The 24,105-nt window shown below is 42.6% G+C and overlaps 3 protein-coding genes and 1 long non-coding RNA gene across 25 annotated transcripts; 1 reads left to right on the forward strand and 3 right to left on the reverse strand.

The window, feature by feature from the left end:
• Positions 1-804: 804 nt before the first annotated feature.
• Positions 805-5,686, reverse strand: LOC112287457 (uncharacterized). Of its 19 annotated transcripts, XM_024530449.3 has the most exons (6): positions 3,651-5,686; positions 3,372-3,489; positions 2,906-3,187; positions 2,427-2,641; positions 1,921-2,223; positions 805-1,681 (listed from the first exon to the last, which is right to left on the reverse strand). In XM_024530449.3, the coding sequence occupies exons 4-6, from the start codon at positions 2,514-2,516 to the stop codon at positions 1,439-1,441; spliced, it is 636 nt and encodes a 211-aa protein (XP_024386217.1). In that variant the 5' UTR covers positions 2,517-2,641; positions 2,906-3,187; positions 3,372-3,489; positions 3,651-5,686; the 3' UTR covers positions 805-1,438. The 19 variants fall into 19 exon arrangements, with proteins under 19 accessions (XP_024386217.1, XP_024386224.1, XP_024386223.1 ...); XM_024530456.3 differs by having other exon boundaries at positions 2,906-4,160; positions 4,487-5,686; XM_024530455.3 differs by having other exon boundaries at positions 2,906-4,172; positions 4,487-5,686.
• A 346-nt stretch (positions 5,687-6,032) lies between these two features.
• Positions 6,033-12,680, reverse strand: LOC112287456 (uncharacterized). Of its 4 annotated transcripts, none has more exons than XM_024530440.3 (12): positions 11,789-12,680; positions 10,981-11,387; positions 10,740-10,811; positions 10,393-10,583; positions 9,709-9,822; positions 9,547-9,607; positions 9,185-9,334; positions 8,702-8,812; positions 8,329-8,496; positions 8,058-8,171; positions 7,893-7,949; positions 6,033-7,673 (listed from the first exon to the last, which is right to left on the reverse strand). In XM_024530440.3, the coding sequence occupies exons 2-12, from the start codon at positions 11,056-11,058 to the stop codon at positions 6,282-6,284; spliced, it is 2,508 nt and encodes an 835-aa protein (XP_024386208.1). In that variant the 5' UTR covers positions 11,059-11,387; positions 11,789-12,680; the 3' UTR covers positions 6,033-6,281. The 4 variants fall into 4 exon arrangements, with proteins under 4 accessions (XP_024386208.1, XP_090109696.1, XP_024386210.1 ...); XM_090253570.1 differs by having other exon boundaries at positions 10,731-10,811; XM_024530442.3 differs by lacking the exon at positions 10,740-10,811 and having other exon boundaries at positions 11,789-12,679.
• A 2,147-nt stretch (positions 12,681-14,827) lies between these two features.
• Positions 14,828-16,823, reverse strand: LOC141045842 (uncharacterized). The gene is made up of 2 exons (XR_012218350.2): positions 16,274-16,823; positions 14,828-15,798 (listed from the first exon to the last, which is right to left on the reverse strand). It is a non-coding gene; the product is annotated as an uncharacterized LOC141045842 (long non-coding RNA).
• Positions 16,824-18,970: 2,147 nt separating this feature from the next.
• Positions 18,971-22,882, forward strand: LOC112287898 (phospholipase D alpha 1). The gene is made up of 5 exons (XM_024531502.3): positions 18,971-19,169; positions 19,759-19,877; positions 20,067-21,369; positions 21,541-22,113; positions 22,249-22,882. The coding sequence occupies exons 2-5, from the start codon at positions 19,770-19,772 to the stop codon at positions 22,677-22,679; spliced, it is 2,415 nt and encodes an 804-aa protein (XP_024387270.1). The 5' UTR covers positions 18,971-19,169; positions 19,759-19,769; the 3' UTR covers positions 22,680-22,882.
• Positions 22,883-24,105: the final 1,223 nt, after the last annotated feature.

Here is a 24,105-nt window from a genome sequence, read left to right on the forward strand (position 1 = left end):
GGCCACCTGCTCAGGTGGAGACCATTGAGCTTCCCTGGCTCCACATCCACTCAATCTAGTGAAAGGAGGGCAAAGGATACACAGATGCTTCAAAATCTGTCCCATTGGTTGGGGACCCATTCTGACAGTATGTATATATATATATATATATATCTCATGAAAGTTGGTGGTTATAAAAGTCAACACAAAAGATTTACTCATCAAAAACCCAACTAACCCTTGTCTACTACTTTGCAAGTATTTATATGACCAATTCATTTGCGTGATATGTATCAATGAAGATATGCAAGTTCGCTGAAATCCTCACAACAGGAAATTAGTTGCTTGATTAGAAAAGCAGGAAAAATAAACATAAAACATCAAATCATATCATATCCGTTAAATGAAGTATCATTAAACCGACAACTGAAAATGCCAGTAAATATGTATATGCATTCTCCAAGAACCTGGTTGGGGATAGGTCGCAAAGGATTTGATAATATGCTTGGTTAGCTAAGGTTCGATGTATTTATTGAACGACTAACATTAAAGCACAGTTGAGTGTATAATTAGCAAACATGCAAAATCCAGATTTCCTATTGACATATGTGGCGGGGTGTATCAAGAGCAGATGAGATATAGATTTATCTGTAAGTTTCCACGAATCAACAAGGATTTATGGAGCTTAAAGTCTACTCTGAAAAAACAAGCCATGAGATCAGAATCTAGTTAATGAGACGAACAGGTGGAATATAAGTGCTATTTTTAAACATCTTTTTATCCTGCTTGATAAACCCTATGATCAGTAAGCAGACAATAGGAAGATTTCGCAATCTTGAACGTTCGAGATTCACGGGAAAATCCAGACAAGTCCTGGTTATAGCAGAAAAATTCATGTTTGCCAATAACCAAGAGATCAGGAAAATGTGGGTTGATTGATTAAGTGTAAACGAAACTGGCATTCTATTTGTAATCCTTCACGAAAGTGGAAATGATTAAGTGAGAGGGAGGTAACAATAAAATAGGAAACATGACCCAATAGAAACAAAATGGAAAGGAGGTGGCAAACCGAAATATAGAGAGTGGGCCAAGCTGTCATTAGTCTAACGTCTATTTTTGACCCACTTTCCTTTCCCCTGTTATCCTAATCCGCCTCGTCGGTGGGTCTGTATTCCTGTGTACCTTCTTGTTGGAGAAAGATGCTGGTATCTTGTTGCTGCTGGTGTAAATTAGGAAGTGTCCAACTTTTTCTTTTCTAGAATTTCAAGCATCTAATTGTGGCAATCTTAAAAGTTACTAATAATGGTATGACTGAGTATTCATGTTATGACTATTGAATGTGTTTTTAATTGCGAGAACCGACCAAACTTCTCAACTTCAATCGTAGGCCTTACCTGGTCACTGAGGAGCGCATGTAGACTAATGAAATTCAGCAATGTTTGCATATAACTGTGCACTGTTATCCAGAGATCAATGAAGATCTTGTCAGGCCACCACCGGAATAAGAAAAACTATGTCGTTTCGCTGAGTGGCTTCTGAGTATGAGGACCCCGGAACTCGTCCAGATGAGCTTCAGCTGATGAACAGGTGCTGGTGCTGAGCAATGTGGACCGAAAGCTGCGTCAGGAGTAAAAATGAAGTAAAAACCTGAGTGTTGACTAGGTATTGTGTTGGTGACGTTGTTTGATGCTACCCTTTCCATCTGTACAATCATGGAAATGGGATGAATCTGAAACTTCGTTATCTTCTGCTTCGATGGTACAAACAGTTTGTCTTGCAAGTTACACAACATGGGCGAGTACCCACAACACTGCGACTCAAATTCAAGATGTCAATTCCATTTCTAGGACAGGGCTCAGTTTTCCTATTGTCTGCGTCACAAGCTGCTGGCTATACTTCAAATGGATTGGTAGCTTTAATGAGTAAAGGTTGAAAGGAGACCACTGAGCAGGGCAGCGCAGCGCAGGAGAATAACACCCATGAAGAGGACGTGCACATCACAGTAACTGTGCTGGGTGATACCTGATGCGCACATCGTCGAAGCTGCCAGCTTTCCTGATCACCCAGAGAGTAACACAGAATCTCAGCAAAAAGCATGTCTAACGTTTCCTTGTGTAACCTGAACATGAGCGTTAGTGACTCATGTGTTTGAGTTCGTAGAAATCTGACAACCTGAAACCGAACCGTTCTACTTTTTAACACATAAGAGTTAAGAAATAGCCTCCACGGTGTAGCTTTGGTGGTCTGGTGCAGCCAAGCATGAGTTGAAGTTAAACTTTTTACAGATCAAAACGTAAAAGCATTCGTGGTTTTGTGCAAATGAACCAGGTCCATATATTGTACCTGGTTGCCAGATTTTGTCGGGTTTCGCAGGATACCAGATTAACTATGCACAGTTGGTTGAAAGGCTTTCAGTCAGGTAGCTACAATTTAGTTACGAGGTCTACCTGTATGTTCTTGTACAGCGCTCCCTCTCTGCAGCGTGTGAGCACCCTCATGATCGAAAATGATGCGACGCTATAACTGATGTGAGTCATTCCAACTTTTTTGCGGTCACAAATGTAGAAGGTCGTATAAGTGCTTTCAAATACGCTTCACGACATTGTTGATGAGATGCAGTAGTACTTCCGGGAAAGCCTGATAGCGTGGCTGCTGAACCCAGCTGCAGAGGACATTTGAGATCATGAGTATTAAACAGTCTAATCTCCTTGTCTTGAAAGCACAAATTGAATGAAGAGGACTGAGATACGCATATAGCTCAGTCAAACGATACATTGAGGGAGGTACGATATACTTCTAAGCTCATTAGATTATACGATGGAAATCCCATCGTTCCTATAACGAAGACCTTAGAATGATAGCCCATTGGGACATGACAATCCAGAAAGGAAATTTACAGCAATATCATGCGGTGGAGCCAGCTCACCAAATCAAACATACAGCAGCTCCCTGCAAAAAGCAATGCAAGGGTACAGGAGCGTCTCCAAGTCGACGTATAGAGGCCTCCTGAAAGGGCAACTAAATGCAGAGTAAGGCTCCTGGATATACCGCAATCTCTTGTTCATCATCGTGCTCCACGACGATTGATTGGTACACAAGTAACACCATAGTTGCAGCAGAGTTGTACTTCAAGCTCATGAGATGTCCCATCCCAGAACCAATGCACACAATGAACACGTCATTTATGCAGGGACCTTCTTTCACGGTACTGCACATTAAGATTACAAGCAACAAGTGAGCACAAAGAAGACCCCAAACCGATTGACTTCTAAAACTTTTTCGTGTAAAGGAGATGAAACAGATGATGAAAGATGCTCTATAGCGCATCATCATTTAGTGATGTCACTTGAAAATCCACCATAAATTCTGGTGGCTGACGAGATTTCACCCACATTCGAGTTTCTGTGTCCTGGTTTGCATCCACCGTATTTCAGAAGCCTGTGTCCATGTCCATAGGAACGGACTGACACTGGATTCTGACAATACTGTAAAACCACGCTACCTGGAGACCTATCATACGGAAATCCATTGCATTTCAGTTATACGACACACAATTTTCATGGCCGTCAGTGATCAAGACCCGTTAAATTCCTTCCAATTTTCACAGACTCAGCATTCCATATTTCTTCTGCTTCACGATTCTAGAATTTGACAGGAGTGAAGAAGTACACCTGATGCCTTTATTGCATCTGCAGCTTTGACTCCCAATTCGTGTGCCGGGGATGGGAGTTGAAAGATGGACGACTTGGACGGACAGAAATTTAGCAAGGTCAACGTATTGAGCAGCAGGAATTTTGCAAGAGCTGGAGGAAGCATTTGATGAGCAAAGCACTCGTTCAACAAACATTTAACCAGCAACATGAATCTGTATACCTGAGAGCAGTGTGGGAGACTAAAGATCTGAGAGAACATAACTTATGTATGAGTCGCAGTCAATTGCTCTCCATAACTAGAAAGGATGTTGAACATCATGCATCCGAAAACGTCAGGCTTGAACGGATACCCAATAATTGTTACAGCCGTCTCCAGCAGCATCGCAAGCAGAACCAAATGATAGTCACCGGATTACGTAACTTCTGTAGAAAATGAACTTATCGGGAAATACTGTCGAAGTTCTTCTCCTGCTCCAGCATGTCGACGTTGTTTCGTTTTTGATGGAAGACAACAGTGATGCATGAAAACTGCACCAAATGCTGCACTTCACAGCATCAACTAAGACTTATTGTGAAACGCTCCATTGCCACAATTGTTCTACAGACGTAATCGGAAACGGAAGGTGAATGCCTAACGTCGACGTTGTTGAAAGGCTTGATGTGATCCTACTGTTAGTATTGAAGCAGATTATCCTGCTCTAGAAAGTGGCTATAAGTACTTTGTTGCTTCGCTGACTACTTTACCGATCACTACGTAAAGGGTGCATCTGTTAGGGACAATTGCGAAATAGAGTAGAGAGTTGTAAATCAAGACATCACAAAACACTCACTTCATGAGCTGATGATTCGCTCACCGCATCTCGATAATCTTCATGTGAGAACATGTTTTCCATGCGAACCTGCCCATAACAGTGCGTAGAAACTGGTGAAATTGTCGTAGTCGGTGCCTCAGCGACAATAGCGGAGACTTCGACACAACTTCTAGGTCGTCTAGGGCTTCACCATCTTCTCCTTTTCCCTAGGAATACATTGCCCTGTTTGTAGGGCACACATATGCTATACCCTAGCACAGATTAAAATAGTATATACTATTTGTCTGCATGTTTGCTTTCGGGGTTCCGCTCGATCGGTGCTTGCATATCGGCACGTGCGATTCTCGGCAATGATAGTATCTTCAAAATTAGTAATAATATATTTGGTTTACAATAAGTGAGGGAAGTTCAATTTGAAGGTGGCCGCGTCAATAAATCGTGAACTCAGGCACATGGGTCCAGAGTCAGATACAATTCTTTGAGGAGAAAGTTACTGAAGGATCACAATTCTAAAGATATCTTATTGACCATTCACAAACTCTCTTGCTTGGCGAAACGCTTTTCATCTCCTTTTCCATAATCCTCTCGAAGTCTTGCCTAAAGAATCATTGAACACATGGAAGAACTCTTTCAGAATGGCAGCATTTCGGTACTAGAAACTGGGGTTATTTTTTCTCATTAGTCACATCCCGAGATGCATTAGACCTCCATTGTGATCGGCGACGTTGATCGTATATTCTAACGTCGAGCATTAAGTAGGCGCAGGTAGGCAGAATTGAAAAGTTGTGGGTCAGTGACAAGCCCCTGACAAACATATGAGCTCCACATGAGCGTGTCAGGTTTTAGGTTGACGAGATGCAGATGCCCTTGCGAGCAATGCGAAATACTTTAGTAGTTTCATGTTGCCTCTTACAACACATGTACACCGGTTTTCCAATCTCTCAGATTCCCATGGTGCCTGACAAAAGCAGCAAATAACATTTCGTGGAGTTAACCCGACACTGTGGATAGCCTCCTTAACTGAAAGGGCACCTCACGATGTAACTTCGAAGGCTCTTGCATGAGCCCTAATAAATAGAGGAACCCACCAAGGACAAGTGAATGACATTGCGGCACCGTTTGGGTTGCTGAAGCAGAAACACGCCCTGGTTACTGTTTGGCTAGTACATCATATACAGATGCTTTGTCATCGCAGGACACGCATGTGATTTGGTGAGGTAGATGAATTGCAACTCGGTTACATATCAACTATGTTAAGGGTTGCTCCACCCATATCAAAGGTCTTGAGCACTGGGGTTTGTGTTGTCTGAGCTGTGAGATTGTTATCTTCTAAGTTGGTCCCACAAACATTGAAGTATACAGTGGATAAGGTTGATAGAGATTCAGGAGCTCAAAATAATAGATTTGAGTTCGCTAGGTTGAGTAAAGTATGCCCTGTTGTTAGCAGTTTGTAGTACAAACATGGACCTACTTAAACCACAGCAGTTAAAAGAGCAAAACACACCTAAAAAGCTCAACATTGTATTTGAGTACACGTCGCAATTGAGTCATAAAATTAGATGAGAATACATTGCAATTGTAATCAATGTGCTTGAATTCGGAAGTCCTGTGGCTCCCAAACAATTAACATGCTTAAATATTTAGAATGATACAATTTTGTGACGTGATGTGATAGCAATGTTGTGCTATTTAAGTGCTAGCCTCCAGAAACTAAATATCTACTAGGGGATTTGACAGAAAGTCAAGCTAAATCAGTATGGCCTTGCAACAAAGCGCCGATAGTTGAAATGAGGTCTTCGTATAGGACAAATTAGAAGAATGGAGAAATCGTTGCTTGTTACCTCTCCCTGTCCCGTATGTCACTTGACCCTTCCCTATTCACAGCACCATGGCTGGAACTATTTCGTCGTTCATTACTGTTATGTTTTCCCAAAGCCACCAGTCCTCGTGAATCATCCAAGATTATAATGTCTTCATCAAAAGAAAGGGTATGTTTTGGGCCATCTATGGCCACCCCAGGCACTAGATCTGGATCCACTGTCGGGCGACCATGTTTTATCTTCTGGGTCATCTGCGCATCTGTGGCTGACGGCTGTTTCCACAAATTGTCGTTCTTTGTGGGTGATGAACTTGCAGCACCCGCCTTAACTTGCGTAGTTGATGGCTGCCTCCACGAGTTATCTGAGCTTTCTGGTGGAGTTCTACCAAGATCTGCGCTACTTTGATTTTCGTTTTCATCTATTTGTGAAATATGTGGCTGTCCCAATGGACCATCTGTGCTTGCTACGCGAACACCTCCGTGTGTTCTATTCACTTTAAGGCTTAGTGATTGCTCCTGATGGTTATAGGTACTCGTTACGGACGCAGTTCCCAGAATTTCATCAGTCAGGTCACTGCGAACATTGATATCAATCTTCACAGAGGGAGCCGTAGTTTCAGCGTCACTCACTTGATCATCAGTCCCTCCTAGCGATGCAGTCTCAACACCTTCATCGCTCACATAGTCAAGACCAACGTTGTTGGAGTACAAATGTGGCACATTCTCCTCGGACATCTCCACAAGAAGCTCACTTGCTAGAACAGGAGTCACAGCAACTGGATGTTCTGTATTGGTCATTCCGTTTTCACTCTGCTTCTGTGGTAAACTTGTGTCTAAATGGGACCTAACCAACTTTGCTTCAGTTTCTGCATGAGTTCTGTCTCTAAGAATCGCATGTCCATTGGGCCCGGCGTCTCCTGTCAAGACTGACACCTGGTGAAGACTCCCTTCACGACTTGATTCTTTTGCGTTCTGTTGTACTATAACTGGTCTCTGCAGTGATCTAACTCTAACATTTCTATCAGCTGTACCTGCGTTTTTCTTCGATTCCTTGATATCGCTGGGAGATTCTGGATTGGTTTGCTCCTCCACTGATTCATCGATTTCACTTTCACTATCTTCAAAAACGTTGGTTCGCGCTGATTTAGTGGCTCTGACAACCTGTGCGAGACGTGATATGTCACCTGAAACAGTATCTGAGCTATATTCTTCCTCGTCGTCACTTGACGCAGGTTGAGGATTCAAAAGCAGCAAAGACCGCTGTTGATTTTGATTGACATTCCGCATGTCACGGAATGGAGAGCTTTTTGCCTCATTTTCATCAACAACACGTTGCACAGAACGGATTGGAGTTGCTAGTCGTGCACTGTGATGACTCACAACTTTTAACAAATCCAAGAGTATCAACTCCTGCAAGAGCCACGGTGTCATGCACCATGAAAGTGAATAGCTATTACATATGAAGAACATAAAATGGTCAATGATTGATAAATGTCATTATATTTGAGGTAGTATAACAACATCTTAGACTGTATTTGGCAAAGAAGGGTCCAGTATAGAGTATAAGAGAAGTGCCTTTCCACAACCACAGTAGCATTCTAAAAAAAAAAAGGTAGATGCACCACCAACCTTAACTCGCAGGTATTCTTCGATATGAGAAGTCTTTACGAAGCATGACACCAAGATCTGCACATGTGGTATTTACATTGTGAGTTCTATGTAATATTAACTGGTTAAGTGAAATAACGTAAGTCAATTTGGAAATTTTAATTTTAGAAAATATTGAGCACTAACCAACAAAGCTTGGTTCTCTGGATCGATTTGGTCAAAAAAGACACGGCGATGCAGTCGGTGCTGTTCAACTTGAGGATGCTTTGCCAGCACTTTCCGCATGTCGGCCACAATGAGCTGCCAAACAAATCCCGTACTCTCATAAAGCATTCGGATAAATCATGATGAATTCACTCTGTAGTAAGTTTTGTGACCAGTCAAACAGGGAGGCACTCTAGAAGCTAAAATACAGTAACAATTGTATAACTAAAATAAGTATGAATCTTCGACTTACTGTCATTTTGCCGACGTCAAGATGTCTAATTCCCAGATGTGTTTTGATACGCCAGTGACTCTTTTGACTCAAGTTACGAACTACGCTCACACTAAACTTGTGATTTGGAATGTGAACAGCTTCACGATCATCTCCTCGAATCACAGTTGGAGACCACCATCCGACATGCTGTGTAGATTTAAAATCAATTTTAAGTAAATCGAAATAAATATTTCACTATTGGTGTCTGATCATCAATATAGTTCGAAACTTGCGAATATCATGGAATAAAATAACCATATGTAAGTAGATTCCTTCTTTCAGCACTTGACAAATAAGTTCTCAAACTTCAACACAAACTTAATATTAAGAGAATTGTATGATATGAAATCACCTCAACGGTACCAGACACCTCTTGACCTTCGATCTTCGTCTGTATCCATTCATTTTCGACAAATGGTCTAGTTGCATGTATCATGATACTAGACAGAAAGTTGGTGAATATCTGCAATACACAAAATGTCTCAGTGATTTTCTGCACCTTCCAATAAACAATCATTTAAGTGTGATCCCTAAAGGTCACTCAGACCTCAACATTACGATTCAAAATTCATATACCAAAGAGCTAGGAACTTTGAATTCTGAAGGAAAGTATATCACGTCTTGGCAAACTTTTTAAAAAGGCTGAATCCGATCAACTTCTACTGCATGACAGTATGTTCACAATGATCTACGATAATTGCTAGTCTAGGCACTTCAAACTACATGTCCATTAGATATCTAAAAACACAAAGTTCCATCTTTTATTCGCTTCAATTCCAGTCCATAGGAACATGCTCTCCTACAACAAATAGTGATAAATGTTGAAGAGAATTACCTCTCGACCAGCAAGCGTGATAAGAACAGTTCCGAATCCTCCGGCGGTAATCCATTTTTGCGTCGAGAACCCCAACAACTCCATAAATAAGCATACTGCAGCTACCCAAACAGAAGTGTATACGGTGTTGCCAATGAATTGTACACCGACCTACAGATAACATGAGCTGAAATTAGTAAAAAAACCCCAAAACTTCTTATATACCATCCGCAAGTTCTACGAAGGAGATAATCGTTCGTGTATGCAATCGTGCCTTTCCTTTATCGGAAGATTTGAAAACACATAGCATTAAAATAAAGAAGAAGACCAAATGAAAAAAGTAACATGAAAATATTCCTAAAATAGGAAATGGAGATGCTTACATTTCGAGACTCTTCTGCATCATGATTCTCCATCATGAACCTCTGTACCTGCTGTGTCAGACTGCAACAAACAAGCCCATATGAATCAGAAGAGCTCACCATAACACCCTATCAAAGTGATTGAAGGTTATGAACAAGGATTACTCGATGAGATATCTCTACCTGGCAGTACAGAAGGCGAAAGCCAAGACGGTTGAAAGTGAACGAATAAAGTTGACAAAACGCTGTTTGATTGCTTGGCTCGCCTCTGTGCCCAAGACTACTGGATCAAATGCTCTACATCATGGATAAAGAGCAATGAGTGTCTAAGTTTCCAACTTAATCACAATGTTTGCAAACAAAGTCATTACAAAATTAGGCCTGTGATGAAACAAACTGGATCTTATAGTGTCATATCACCTCCCACTAACATTGCAAATACAATCATGAAATGGCCATTGAGTGCACAAAACTACATTCAAGTCCAATCCTTTAAACAATGTCGTGCCTAGATACTTGCTAAAACAATAGCAAGAGAAGAAACTGAATGGGCACTCACATTCAAAACTAAGCTGCGCAAACTTTTACTTGGATTTTAAATTTGTATGACTCAGTTTCCACGTCTATTGTAGAGCTTCACTCCGACACTTGGAACATCATTTGCAGGACCCCAAAGTACAACCAATACACATATACTCTTATATCTTCTTTAAAATGTCATATTACAAGAATAACGGTTATCAGAATGTAGCCATCAAGGAATACATGGGTCACATAACTTGATAATAGAGCTGTTACAATGGCAACACAAAGACCCAAGACAGTCGAACGACTGATTACGAACTGTAGAGATGAGAGAACTGACACCTTTTGAGAAGCTGAGCACCATAATTGACAAACATCACAGCTATGTGGTTGATGTCCTCAGTAGGAATAGGCCGAATAAGAGATGCCGTAACTGGCAAACGCGCAGCTCGCACACGCAAGCTGCTGTTCGACATTGAAAGATGACTCCATAACGGACAACACAATGCCCCTCCTCCAAGAAGGCTGCCCGCCTGTGGCCACGATATCCAGAGGTTAACGATGGGTTCGAAAGCAAGCTGCCTTGCTTAGTGCATGTGCATCACAATAAAGGGCAATAGCAGACAGATGAATTCCAGGATGGCATCGCAGTATGTTACTGTTTCAATCAACGTTCGTACAGAAATTACCCCGGGGCGAGACGCTATCCTTAAACCAGATCCCTGAAAAAGACGACTGCTGAATGCCGTTTTCAGGCATGCCTATCACAAAAATGTCAAGATTTCAATTCTTGTGCAGCACCCACGAAACAGTGCTTCAACTACTACAATGCCAACGTTAAACACTTAATCTTATGACCCAGACGTTGATAAAACTCTGGCATAAAGACATTTCACATTCTCACAGAGCTGTCCAGAACCGTGTACTTACAGAGACGGAACAAGGACTAGCATGATAGTCCTCCACGCCAGAAAAGCGCAGAAGCTGCAGAGAAACAAGAGTCGCCATCACGAGCCAAGCGCCTTCATTACCTTTCACAACTCCTGGTCGCGATCGACCAACCAGCCACGTAACTCACAATACCTCGACAACCGTGAATGTTAAGCTAACTTCTAAACTACGCTTTCAAACAACTCGGAGCTTTTCCTCGTTTTCACATCATCAAACTCCCTGTTGTAATTCACCGTTGGCGTTCTTTTGCCAGCATGAAATTGCAGATCAGGTATGCTCGGACGTGTAGTCTTGATGAGGTTTGCAACAGTTAAAATGCTGAATAATTTGTTTCACAATCTTTTGGGTCTCTGGCTGAAAAACATCAGAGCTGTCTCAGTAGCACACTGCACATGAAAATGATGTTCATGAGCTTGCTCCGACAAAGCCCGCATTTGCAAAAACAATGAAGATACAAGACTAAAAGTTTCCTTGTTCACGAGTATCTCCATATGTTCTCCCAGCATCATCTGAAGTAACACATAAACTTGATTGATCAACAAATCCACTCCCCAGAGAGTGGATCCCTGCAAATTTATTTCTTTTTATGTGATCATCAGAACATGAGTCAGCGGACTACGCCGCTACAGAAACCTCAGCGAAGGTTCAAAAACACTTTAGTTCTTGAGTATTTCAACAATCGAACAAGCACAAAGACCGGTGTCCTTCAGTCTGTATCTAAATCTGTTCCAACCCAACCTCATGATTGAAAAACAGAAGAACTGTGTAAGATGCGTAGTTTTCTTACGTGAGATCTACTCAAAATGCATCCCTCGAAATGCAGAATACAAAAGGAGTTCCTGTACACCACAATTCACTACGATTTCTAATGGCTGCTCCAAAGCTCCTTTGTCGAAATCCACGTTTCCAGCCTACGAATGCGCAACCGAAAGACTCTGCCCGCAGCCCTCTCTGAATATCCTCCACGGAAAATCTACAGCATCCTACCTGTCCGCCAATGCACAAACCCGCAATAGCCTCAAAACAACCAAAAGTCCACTACTCTCAGTCTCAAACCTCGGCCACCGGCAGGGATCCCCCCTCACCCCATCACCTCACTCCGCAAATACTCAATTCCAGTGGCAGATCCCCACAACTAGGCTCAATTGGAGTCGCCCCAACTCTACTCCACCGAGCTTTGAAGCATAGAGCTCCTCCACCCACAAATCAGCCTAAGTTAGCCCTAACCTACAATCGTTGCGTGAAATTGCAAGAACAAGCAGCCTCGAAATCCACCCAAAACTGGAATTGACATTGCCGAACGAATGCCTGTGCAGGCGCGCACATGACACGTAATAATCCACCACCCACGGCCCAAAACCTCCGAAATTTCGCAAACAATAAAAATCAGGCAGCCGGAAAAGGCAATCTCACGCGACCGACTTCGCTTGAAATTGGGATCATCGTCTTTTCTGGCAGCGACGTCGTGATTGCACGGTGGATCGCCACTCGAAGCAGCGGTTCATAATTTCACTGCTGCTAATCGATTTTATTTATATTTTTTCTGTGGGATGCAGACCCCGCCTCGTCCTCGATCCTCCTCGATCCTCCTCCGACGGACCTCGAAATGAATCTCGCCCTCGACACCAACACCAAGCCCGCCATGTCCACGAGGCAGGCTGCTGTTGGCTTTGTGTCATTTAGTCCAGTTTCGCTTCCAATGGCTGGTATCCACGTCATCAGAAAATCTGTTAGTTAGGGATGACGTGGAAAGGATCAACTGTATGAATCACACTTAGTAAGAAACAAATACACTAAACACAAAAATAGTTGCCTCATGCATGCAATCCACTGTGTTCATGATAAGAACCCTAAAGCATAAGACTCCTATACTCCAAGGTTTATTCATGGTTTTATGATATATATATATCTTTATTTATTTATTTATAAATGAAAATAAAATAAACAAGCACGTCCACATACACCCAAAAAAAACTCTTCCCCTCTCTTGAATTCATGAGGATGAAAATGTATAAGGAAATGAAAAATATCTAGCCAGTTCCCACAGCAGAAAATGGGTTTTCACCAACTGTTCCGTGATATTCTGTGTGTGTATTTTTTTGGATGCGGAACACTTGGGGAGTTGCAGCATGGGACTGAGATGAAGTTGCACGTAATGACACGTCAGTAAATAGTTAAGGTTTTAGGGTTTTGGGGGTCCCCAGTTGTGTTGGCCCTTTGCATCCGAAAGGTGTGTGAGCTTTTTGGTGTCGGGTCAATGCATTCATTCATTCACTGTCCCTTAAGGTAGTAGAGAGTGAAATCGGGAAAATATCCTGCCTGTGGTCTTGGCCTGCTTTTCCCCTGCCCTTGAAAACACCACACGACTCTGCCCACAAAATCATGGAAAAACTATCACAACATTCGGGTTATAGCATTAAAATTAATTTCTTATTTTGGAAAATATTTGTATGTGTTCTTAGATGAATGCTTGCACAGTCTCTTTGCAATTCATATCAATATAATCTTGGGTGTGTTGTTCATTTGGATTTTGAGGTGATTCAATGGTTGAAGTGATGGTAATAAGTTGATTGTTCTGTTTTTTTAATCCTTCAAACGATGGACTTGTTGTTGGACTGTTCAGTAACGCCAAAGGTGTAACATTTTTATAAGATCATTTTCACATTATTCATTGGTGGATACACATATTTTGAAGTGATGATGAAAAAGAATGTTTTCAAAAAGGCTTTGACTAATCTCAGCACTTCTCTTTGGATTTTTGCCACGCTTTATTCTTTTCTTTTTTTAATCCTTTTAAAACAACATCATCGTCAGATTCTTTTAAAGAGTAAAACAACACTTGTGCCATACCCCAATCCCACAAGGACCCAGAGTGTGAAGCTCCATGTGAAATCCAAAGCTGGGTGGCTGTTCTATGCACAAAAATCTGTAACAAAACCACCATCGCACTGCAACAAAAACAAAGAAGTCAAAACCAAAACTATGTCGGAGCAGATCATGGTAGAAAGAAAACAAAAGAATCAAATGAAAGAATATAATAAATCCATCAAGTAAAAGATTGTTGAGCGAATTCTTCTTTGCCGCAAATGCTTCATGTTCCCAAAGTCTGAAGGAATGTGAAACAACCGTGACTCTTAGTTGTAGTTGATTCTTCATCACACAGTCAGATGCAATGTGCCAAATGTTGGCACGCAAATAATTGTGTCGTGTCATCGTCACAACCCACCAATCCTGCTTTCCGGAATTGAGCTGCAAAGAGTGTGTGATATCGATTTTGATCGTCTGGAGATGTGATACTCAACACCGCTTTTGTTAGGGTACTAGCACCAAGTTCGCTTTTGGCGACACATTTCAACAGTGATGAGATTCGTGACACACGTAAGTTGTGCCCTTCACCAGTGACTTTGAATGAAGATTTCAAAAAGCGTGTCTGGGTACCGTAATTGGTGCTGGCTGATTGTAAGAACAACCCACTGCACTGCACGATATCAAACTCAATGCCTAGATCAATTCCATTTTTTTTGACACATGGGTGCATTACGTGGTCAAGCCCTGATATGTGGTCCTCACACCTGGTGGGTGCAGGATTTTCTTTCCTAACTTTGGTCCACGCTTTATAAGACAATGGCTGGTTCCGTGATTTTGCGATGTCAAAAACAATGAGTGAGTGGCATATTTTCCATGACTTTAAGGTTGGGTGAATTTCTGTGTAGCAATCAAAAAGCCAAAAATCCCGTGCCTCTCCCTCTGGCTGTGGAAAGTACCCAAAGGCATCATCGGTGAGTGCTGGATTCTTCTCCTAACATACTGCAAGAACACAATAGGAATCGTGTAAGCTCTATCTTTTCATATTTATCGTCTGTTGAATGATCTTCGTTCAACTTCTTAAACTATGTTCTTCGTTTAGCTTCACACGACGAGAGACTACAGCAGTAATCACGACATGCACAGATATTGCATTCAAGTTCATCGTCAGGGGAACTCTACTACTGATCAACGTTTCAAAAACAAGATACGATCGCTATTGTGACATGGCAGAAGTCTCGTTGGTGTTTTAATGATGCCCTGACTGAAGCACAGGCGGCGATGATCGACAGCGGAAATAACCGCAACCAGACTCAATCATCAACGAAGCTTGACTTCATTATCCAACCTCAATGCACTACAGAAGCCGAATCGATGTGACAAGAAACTACAGACACGACAGAGGCAATTCCCTACGATGGCAAACGCGGAATTCAGGGTACTATCAGCTTGAGAATCGTTGGTCGCGAAAATCACCGCCAACACCGGGACATATTGTTCAAATTCTCAACGGTCCTACGAAAGTCGTTTCATAACCAATCACTGGAACCACAACAAGAATTCGAGAATCTCCACTTCATACCGCGTTGCCAGGTACAAGGCACTATGGTGAAGTAACCCATATCTCCATGTCCACATTTTCTGGCGAGTGAGATAGGGTAACCCATGCTTCGTGCTTGGGGGTACAGTGGGTCGGGGCAGAACGGTCAGCCCCGACGTCTCCGTGGATGATCGTTCACAAGGGACGTTCATCGATAGAGCACTCCTCAATACGAGGCACGAGGTGATGCATCGCTTCGATTATCTTCCAAAAGGAACACGAAACCGTGCCATCATCATTGAGGGTTCCGCAGACAGCTCACCGACCACGGTGCTTTACATTGTTTCTGGCTCTGTTTGAAACATTTCGGTCAACTATCACCAAACAAAGCATGAAGCCGGATGATGCGCCACTTGTGCGCCACTTTAAAGGCAGTGGGGCCTTCCGTGTCTCTACAGTACCATTGGAACACTTGCTCATGTGCTATTATTTAGCTAGTTACTGCATGAAAATCAATGAACAAAAAAAACAAATACTCGAATGCGAAGCCACATCAAGATTACCACGAGCGGATAAACTCCTTGTATTTATCCTAGTCGTAGATCACAAACCAACAGCAGAAATCAACCCGAGCACGCCACATCAGTCTCCACTTTGACCAATATCTTGTCAACAGAAACATCCTTTAGGTAGGTACAATTTCATTTGGAAGTATATTCACATCACTGCTGCCGAACATTAAAGGATTGTTTTAATGCAAGGGAAATCACCCAACGCGACGTGAACAGTAACCCTATGCAGCCTTGAAAGATTTTAAAGGTCGGATTCCCCGGAAACAATGCCCTCGTCTCGATACTTGCATCAAAGTGGATCACGCTTCGTTGTGAACACGTATCCAGATCTCATGGGGAAAAAGGCGCAACATACCGGGTCAGAATCCAAGGTTGCCACCCCATCCCGCGGGGGTTACACGAGCAACATTTCCCATCGGAAAACAGAGCACGGCCTGCCTCGTGCAGCACCCAGAAAGATGCAATAATTCCCCGTAACGGGATTCGCACCCCGAATCGGAGCACCTCCTCCACCTACCAATTGAAACCCCAGATCTCGAGGGGGAAAATCTTCACGTAGCTACCAGTCGTGATGCACACACAGGACGGAGACATGCATTCCCCTTTGAAAGACGAGAACCCTCGAGAACCCTCTCCTCCTCTGCAACTGTTCCTGAGCTACTGATGAAGGCCAGATTATGCAGCTTTTTCCCACATCTAAGTTCTCGAAAAACGCACGAGGCAGTAAAGCATGATGCAAGGTACTACGAACCTGACAGGGACAAGTGGGAAGATTATTATTAGACAAAGAAGACGAAGAAGAAGAAGCTCCGTGTGAATCCGGCACAACTTATCCATCCACGCGGCGGGGTTTCGGCGTTATCCCACGTGTTGCACACTTGAGCGGAGGTCGGTTACCGCGAATCGTCATGAAGTGGAGCCAGTAACCGTGATTGGCGCGGTGGTAGGTGGGAACTATATTGGAAAATATCAGACTGTGCCTGACTTGGCATAATGAAGCGTCGGGGCACTGACTGGTATGGGCCGAGCCTCACACACAACCCCCCCCCCGCCTTCCGCTCCGGTACCATGCCTATTCCAGGTCCGGGTGCTGGTTCCGAACCTGATCCCACACCCAAACCTCCGATTATGTTTGGAGTCCCTGACCGGGCCTGGTCAACACCGATCTCAGATCCCCCGCCCGCCCGCTCTACTTCCCTCTTTCAAAAGCGTTTCCAGAGGCTCTTTTTTTCACCAGCTCTCATTTTAAGCCTGTGTTTGGTTCTTTGGAATTTTTGTGACAATATTTTCTAACGTGTTTCATAGGTGGATTGCAACGTTCGTAATTATCATGTGTTTTTATGGAAATGCTCTTGAACATGCGAGATCGGTAATGGAAACACCTGTTGATGCTACAATTAATAGTTCTACGTGTTGTCAGTTTGAAAACTGTGCTTCATAGCTGAAGATTTTTGTGTGGCACAACAAAAAACCTCTACATGAACTTCAACATTGTAAATTTAAAAGAGTAGGTACTTTAATTTTCTGCACATAATTCTGTTAATGCACTTCACATCTTCTGCATCACTTTATTTGTTTATGTTGTCCTCGTGGTTGTGCAAATAGTTTTTTCAAGGTATAACTAAAAGAACGACAAATGGAATCTTTTATTCAGAACACTTGTTGATAATATGTTTGATATTTCACTTTATATGAATTCACCTGAAAATACAAATAAACAAGATATCGAGCTTACAAATTCGTCATAAGTTTGAAATGTAACATGTTGATCTTTTTACAATACAGACAGGATTATTTGTGGATTTATTTTATTATTTGATTTATTTTACTAAAAAATCTTGTATCTCATTTATTTCACAACAAGTTATTTCACTATGAGTTGTTCGAGTGATACAATACTTCAGCTACGTCTACCAAGAGGAGATATACAATTCTATACCGATATGTTGTAACAAAGAACAATCATAAAAAATAAAAAACTAAAAAACTAATACAGAATGCTGCCAATCATATTAATATTTATTTGCACTCTAAAAAGCAGTTCAATTCTCAAGACATCAAATGACCACAAATATCTTCAAACCTTATCTTTCTGCTCATGTTACCTGAAATCCTTGCACAAAAAAAAGCCCGCCAAGCACCTCTCTTATGCTCTACAAAAGCCAAACAAACCTTGCATAAATTGTTATCCCCTTTACCACATCGCAATGTTCCATCCAGAGTTGTTACAAAACAGAGCTTTTCAACAACAATCAGATTATATTTACCTTGCAAAATGCTGTCGGTGCTTTATGGACTTTTATGGACCTTCGTAAAACAGTGTGAAGACCCCGATGGTTTCTGAAACAGTACATGCAATTGGCATCAACAGCAGAAACTGGAATCCAGTGAGTTCCTATTGCCGTGTAGATAAAGCGGATAGGTTGGATTTGATAAAATTTAGCTGGGAACGGAAAGCGAGTCGACTAACGAACGAAAAAAGCGAACCAACGAACGAACCAACGAACCAACGAACCAACCAACGAACCAACGAACCAACGAACCAACCAACGAACCAACGAACCAACCAACGAACCAACGAACCAACCAACGAACCAACGAACCAACCAACGAACCAACGAACCAATCAACGAACCAACCAACGAACCAACGAACCAACTAACGAACCAATCAACGAACGAACCAACGAACGAACCAACGAACCAACGAACGAACCAACGAACCAACGAACCAACCAACGAACCAACGAACGAACCAACGAACCAACGAACCAACCAACGAACCAATCAACGAACAAACCAACGAATCAACGAACGAGCAGAGGTGTGGCAGGGGGGATGACAGAGCGCGAATAAAGACGGGGCCGGCAGTTTTCGAGGGGCTGTGGGGAGTGGTGGGACCTCATCGTAATTTGCGAGATGTGAGATTAACCGCCGATCTTCGCACCCATGGCCACGATCCTGGTACGGGGTGCTCTTGACACCTGATTTGCGCCCTGGGACCTGTCCTACTAGTATCTCCACCCTTCCAGGCTACTCTCACCCCTCGTGGTTCCTCTTCTTCTCTCCCCTTCCTCCCTCAAAGACCGAATCGGTGGCTACTCCTCTTTGTACATCCTCTCACCCTAGGAGAGCTGCTGCTGCTGCTGCTGCTGCGTGTGTGTGTGTGTGTGTGTTTTCTCCGGGGTTTGGAGTCGCTTTCTCGGGTGGATCCAGGGGTAGCGGAGTTTGTTTGAGAAAGCCATCTTCGAGGTATGTTTGTTCGCCATTGTTTCAGATTTTGATGGGTTTCGGTGTGTGACCGCAGTCGTGAACCATGGGAGGTTTTTTGTCTCTGCTGGACGTGGCCTCCTTGCATGCGTTGCGAAGTATCAGATCCGATCACACGTGCGATTGGCTTCTTAGTTGAGAATTGGGAGTATATGAAGCGGAATCCGTGGATCCGCCTCTAGAGTAGATAGTGCCATACTTGACGGGTTGATTTATGGGTGTTTTACGACGTAGAACCTCACTTCCGGCAATGTTTCGACACCCCTGATTTATCTGGGAGAGTGTTATTCACGGTTCCACGTTCGGAGGAAATCATGCTCCAAGCTTCATGGTGTGCTGAGATGTTTTGTGAGGCAAAGTATCTGTTCATAGATGAATTATGAGTCTTTTAGATCGTGAATCAAGTGGAGTCCTTGAGCTACTCAGATTTTTAATGAGATCTAAGTTTCGAACATGTCGGTACTTATCTCAGATGTCGATGGCAATGGAGAGGTCGCGATTTCCTCCCTTTTAAGTGCCCCTTTCTCGTAGTCTTGCGGTTTCATTAACACACTATGGTGAATCTGAGCAGATTCTACAGTTATGGCGAATGTTCTATTGCACGGAACTTTGCACGTGACTATTTATGGGTGCAAAGGCATTGCTTCCCCTGTGCACCACGGAGGAGGATTTAGCAGCTTCTTCAAAAGCGTAAGTTCACACAGGAAGATACATGTGTCACTGGGAAATGATTGTGGAACTTTCGTTTCATGTTTGTCGGATGCGGCTTGCAGATCGATCATACACGTTTATTCCTAATGTTCTGCCACGTTAAAATACCACGGAATTTCTGAAAATGTATCCGTATTATTCTGAACAATTTTATTTTCCGCTGCACAGATTGTGGGTGCTGCCCAAGATGCAATCTCGGGAGATGACGAGTATTACGCCACAGTGGATTTAGGAACCACCAGGGTTGGTCGCACGCGCGTCTTGAAGGAATCAACAAGCGAGCCAGTGTGGAACGAATCCTTCCGCATTTACTGCTGCCATTCTGTGCCCGACCTGACTATTTCGGTCAAGGATGGTGCAATTGTTGGAACAGTTGTCATTGGCCGGGCCAAAATACCTGCGGAGTCATTGCTCTCCGGGGAGCCAGTTGAGGATTGGTATCAGCTGTACAAGGGCGATGAGCAGATTAATGAGAGTCAGATTCGATTCAGGATGCAGTTCTACGAGGCGTCCCACGATCCTCATTGGGGACTTGGCATTTCAGATTCTAGGTACAAAGGTGTACCATATTGCTACTACCCACAGAGGAGGGGCTGTAAGGTGACCTTGTACCAGGACGCACACATGGAAGACGGATTCCTACCCCCAATTTACCAATCAGGGGGCCAGAAGAGGCAGCCCACGCATTGCTGGGAAGATGTTTTTGACGCCATCATGGGTGCCAGGCATCTGATCTACATTACAGGATGGTCCGTTTACTGTGAGACTGTACTTGTACGTGATCCTCGTCGGCCGAAGGAAGGTGCAATGGGCTTGACGCTTGGGGAGCTCCTGAAGAAGAAAGCTAAGGAGGGAGTGCGTGTCAACATGCTGGTGTGGGACGATAAGACTTCTGTTGAGTTTATGAAGAGGGATGGTTTGATGGCTACTCATGACGAGGACACAGAGGCCTACTTCCAAGATTCCGAAGTGAACTGTTTTCTTTGCCCTCGGAGTCCCGATGATAGTTTGAGTAAGATTCAGGGACTCACCATTGGTACAATGTTTACTCACCATCAGAAAACTATCATTGTGGATGCCCCGCTCCCGGGATCAGACACTGGTCGTAGGAGGATCATGAGTTTTGTCGGTGGCATTGACCTTTGTGATGGTCGTTACGACAACCAAAACCATTCTTTGTTCAGAACTTTGAATGATGTTAATATGAATGACTTCCATCAACCTAACTACCCGGAAACATCTGCTGCAAAGGGAGGGCCCCGTGAACCGTGGCACGATATCCATGCTAGAGTTGAAGGTCCAGTTGCTTGGGACGTGCTTTGGAACTTTGAGCAGAGATGGAGAATGCAAGCCAAGGAAGATCGGTTGATTCCAATTAAGGAAATTGATACTATTGATCCCCCGTCGGCTGTTGCTGAACAGGACGATCCTGATACTTGGAGTGTGCAATTGTTCCGATCCATCGATGCAGGTGAGTGTTGAATGATCTTGCAGAACTGTTACGCATTTTGAGATTTCATGAGAAGTTACTATTCCTTACTCCAATTGTGATAACATAGAACTATTGTGATATTGTACAATGTCAGAAATTCGAGTCGTCCTTCTGAAATGCATGTATTTAATGTTTTTTTTCACATTGCAGGTGCGGCATATGGCTTCCCTGAGGACCCAGAAACAATAGCAAGAGCAGGTTTGACAAGTGGTAAGAACAACACCATTGACCGTAGTATCCAGGATGCGTACATCAACGCCATTAGACGTGCCAAGGATTTCATCTACATTGAAAACCAGTACTTCTTAGGGAGTTGCTATGCATGGAGTGAGGACCAAGATGCCGGTGCCTTTCACACAATCCCCATGGAGCTCACAAGAAAGATCGTAAGCAAAATTGAAGATGGAGAGAGGTTTGCAGTATACGTGGTGGTACCCATGTGGCCTGAAGGTATTCCCGAAAGTGGCTCCGTGCAAGCTATCCTAGACTGGCAGAAGAAGACAATGGAGATGATGTACACGCAAATCGCCAATGCGCTTCGTGCTCAAGGTATCGACGATCAAAGTCCAAGGGATTATCTTACATTCTTCTGTCTTGCCAATAGAGAGACCAAGGTAGAGGGCGAATATGAACCTACTGAGAGCCCAGAGGAAGGAAGCAATTATGCAGCTGCTCAAGCGGCTCGCCGATTTATGATCTACGTGCATTCGAAGTTCATGATTGGTAAGTCCCATTACTCAATGCTCGATTGCCGAATTTGGAGTGCCGTTTTCCTTTAATTGTATATATAATCCTCGATGAGTACATGTCTCAGTATCTGAGAATATTTAGAATGACGATTCTTTTTTGTTGTTGCAGTGGATGATGAGTACACCATCATCGGATCAGCGAACATTAACCAGAGGTCGATGGACGGTTCTCGTGACTCTGAAATCGCCATTGGAGCCTACCAACCTTACCATTTGAGCCGTGATCGTCCCCCACGCTCTCATATCCACGGTTTCCGAATGTCTTGTTGGTACGAGCACATTGGTAAGCTGGACAATGCATTCTTAAAACCTTGGGATCTCGAATGTATTCGCAAGGTGAATCGTATTGCAGACCAACATTGGGAAATGTTCGCTGGCGACGAGATTGTTGACATGCCCGGCCATCTCTGTTCTTACCCCATAGTTGTCAACGACGACGGTACCATAACCAACATTCCCGGATTGGAACACTTTCCCGATACCCAAGCTCCAATCCTCGGTACGAAGTCTGGCAATTTGCCATCCATCCTGACCACATAAGAGGAAGATGTCAAAAGGCAACCACTCTGGGTGTTTGAACACTGTACTGTGTACATTTAGTTGTTAAACTCCTGTGTGGAACCTCTTAGACCGCAATCTGGAGTTGTGGAGGATACTGGGAAGTCCTAAGCTTTCGAAAGCTTAAAGATTGTACAGCTTGAGGTTTGGTCTCTTGATGAAGTACAAGACTGCCTTTTGGTTTATGAGTGTTGTCATAATAAGTTTGACTTGCTATTGAACTGCAGCATTTTTAACGCTGTAATCAGTACTGGTCTTGAGATTCGTACGGATGTATTTGCTCGAAAAACTGCATCCATCTTTAAGTCATAATTCCCTCCCAATACGTCATATGCACTGCTTTATCTGCTCTTTACAGTTAAAGTTCTTGTATGAGTTTTTGTTTGCGTGCCTTGATCCTGATGGGATAAATGCCCTACTTGCTGAGCAGCCAAATCAATATTCACAGTTCGATTTTTAACCATTGTTCAAATGCGCAAGTCATTGGCCGTTTTGCGACGGTTGTAATTCTATCGAACTCCTGGTTTTTTTAAGCTTGGTTTCAAATTAGACACCCATTAATGTTGTGCCATTCAGCTGCTGAGCAAGTGAGGTGGTATATTAGGATTTTGTTAGACTGTGATTTATGACAACATAGAAATTGTTCCATACAAGCTCTAGTTGTGTTGAGCAAAGTCATCTCACATTATCTGTTGTTGGACTATGTTGATTGGAATTGCAACATAATAAACATGAAGCCCAATGGATTTTAGTTCTATGCATCTACAAGGAGGTGAGAGGCAAATTACCAAAACCATGCTTAACTTTGCAAGAACTGTTAAAAAAGTACTTATTAAATAAATTTTAGAGGTGAAATTTTTTACATCAATAGAAAGATATTGTTGGAATAGAGATTGAATTTCTGTCCTTGTGATAATTCTTGGTTGTGTATTTTAAAGGATTTTTTTATACAAAATAATGAGATCGGCTAATCTAATAAATTTAAATTTTATTCAATTTAATGTTTAAGAAAATAATACAAATTAGACTAATAAAATCCTCCAATACATTTTCTATTACTAGTTTTTGAGATGAATCTAAAAGTGAGGATTCTTTATTGTCTTAGAGTATAATTTATAATTTATTTTAAAATAAACAAAAAAAAAAAAAATCATTTTTTTCATCCATGTTGTAAATCATCTTGATGTCAACGGTTGGTCCTTGGTTTTGATAGATGTTATTAATGAAAAATAAAATCTATTTTTACTACATTTGTAATATTTTTAGATAATTCAAACATGCATGTATTAATATCCTATTTGTGCCATTGTACAAAATATTCTACTCTATCTAAAAATTGCCTCAAATACAAGATATGATTACAAACAAATTCATTAGCCATTAATCATCTAATAAATTATTTTGTTAA

The sequence above is a fragment of the Physcomitrium patens genome, chromosome 10 (genome assembly GCF_059467195.1).
Source record: "Physcomitrium patens ecotype Gransden chromosome 10, ASM5946719v1, whole genome shotgun sequence".
Taxonomy (NCBI): Eukaryota; Viridiplantae; Streptophyta; class Bryopsida; order Funariales; family Funariaceae; genus Physcomitrium; species Physcomitrium patens.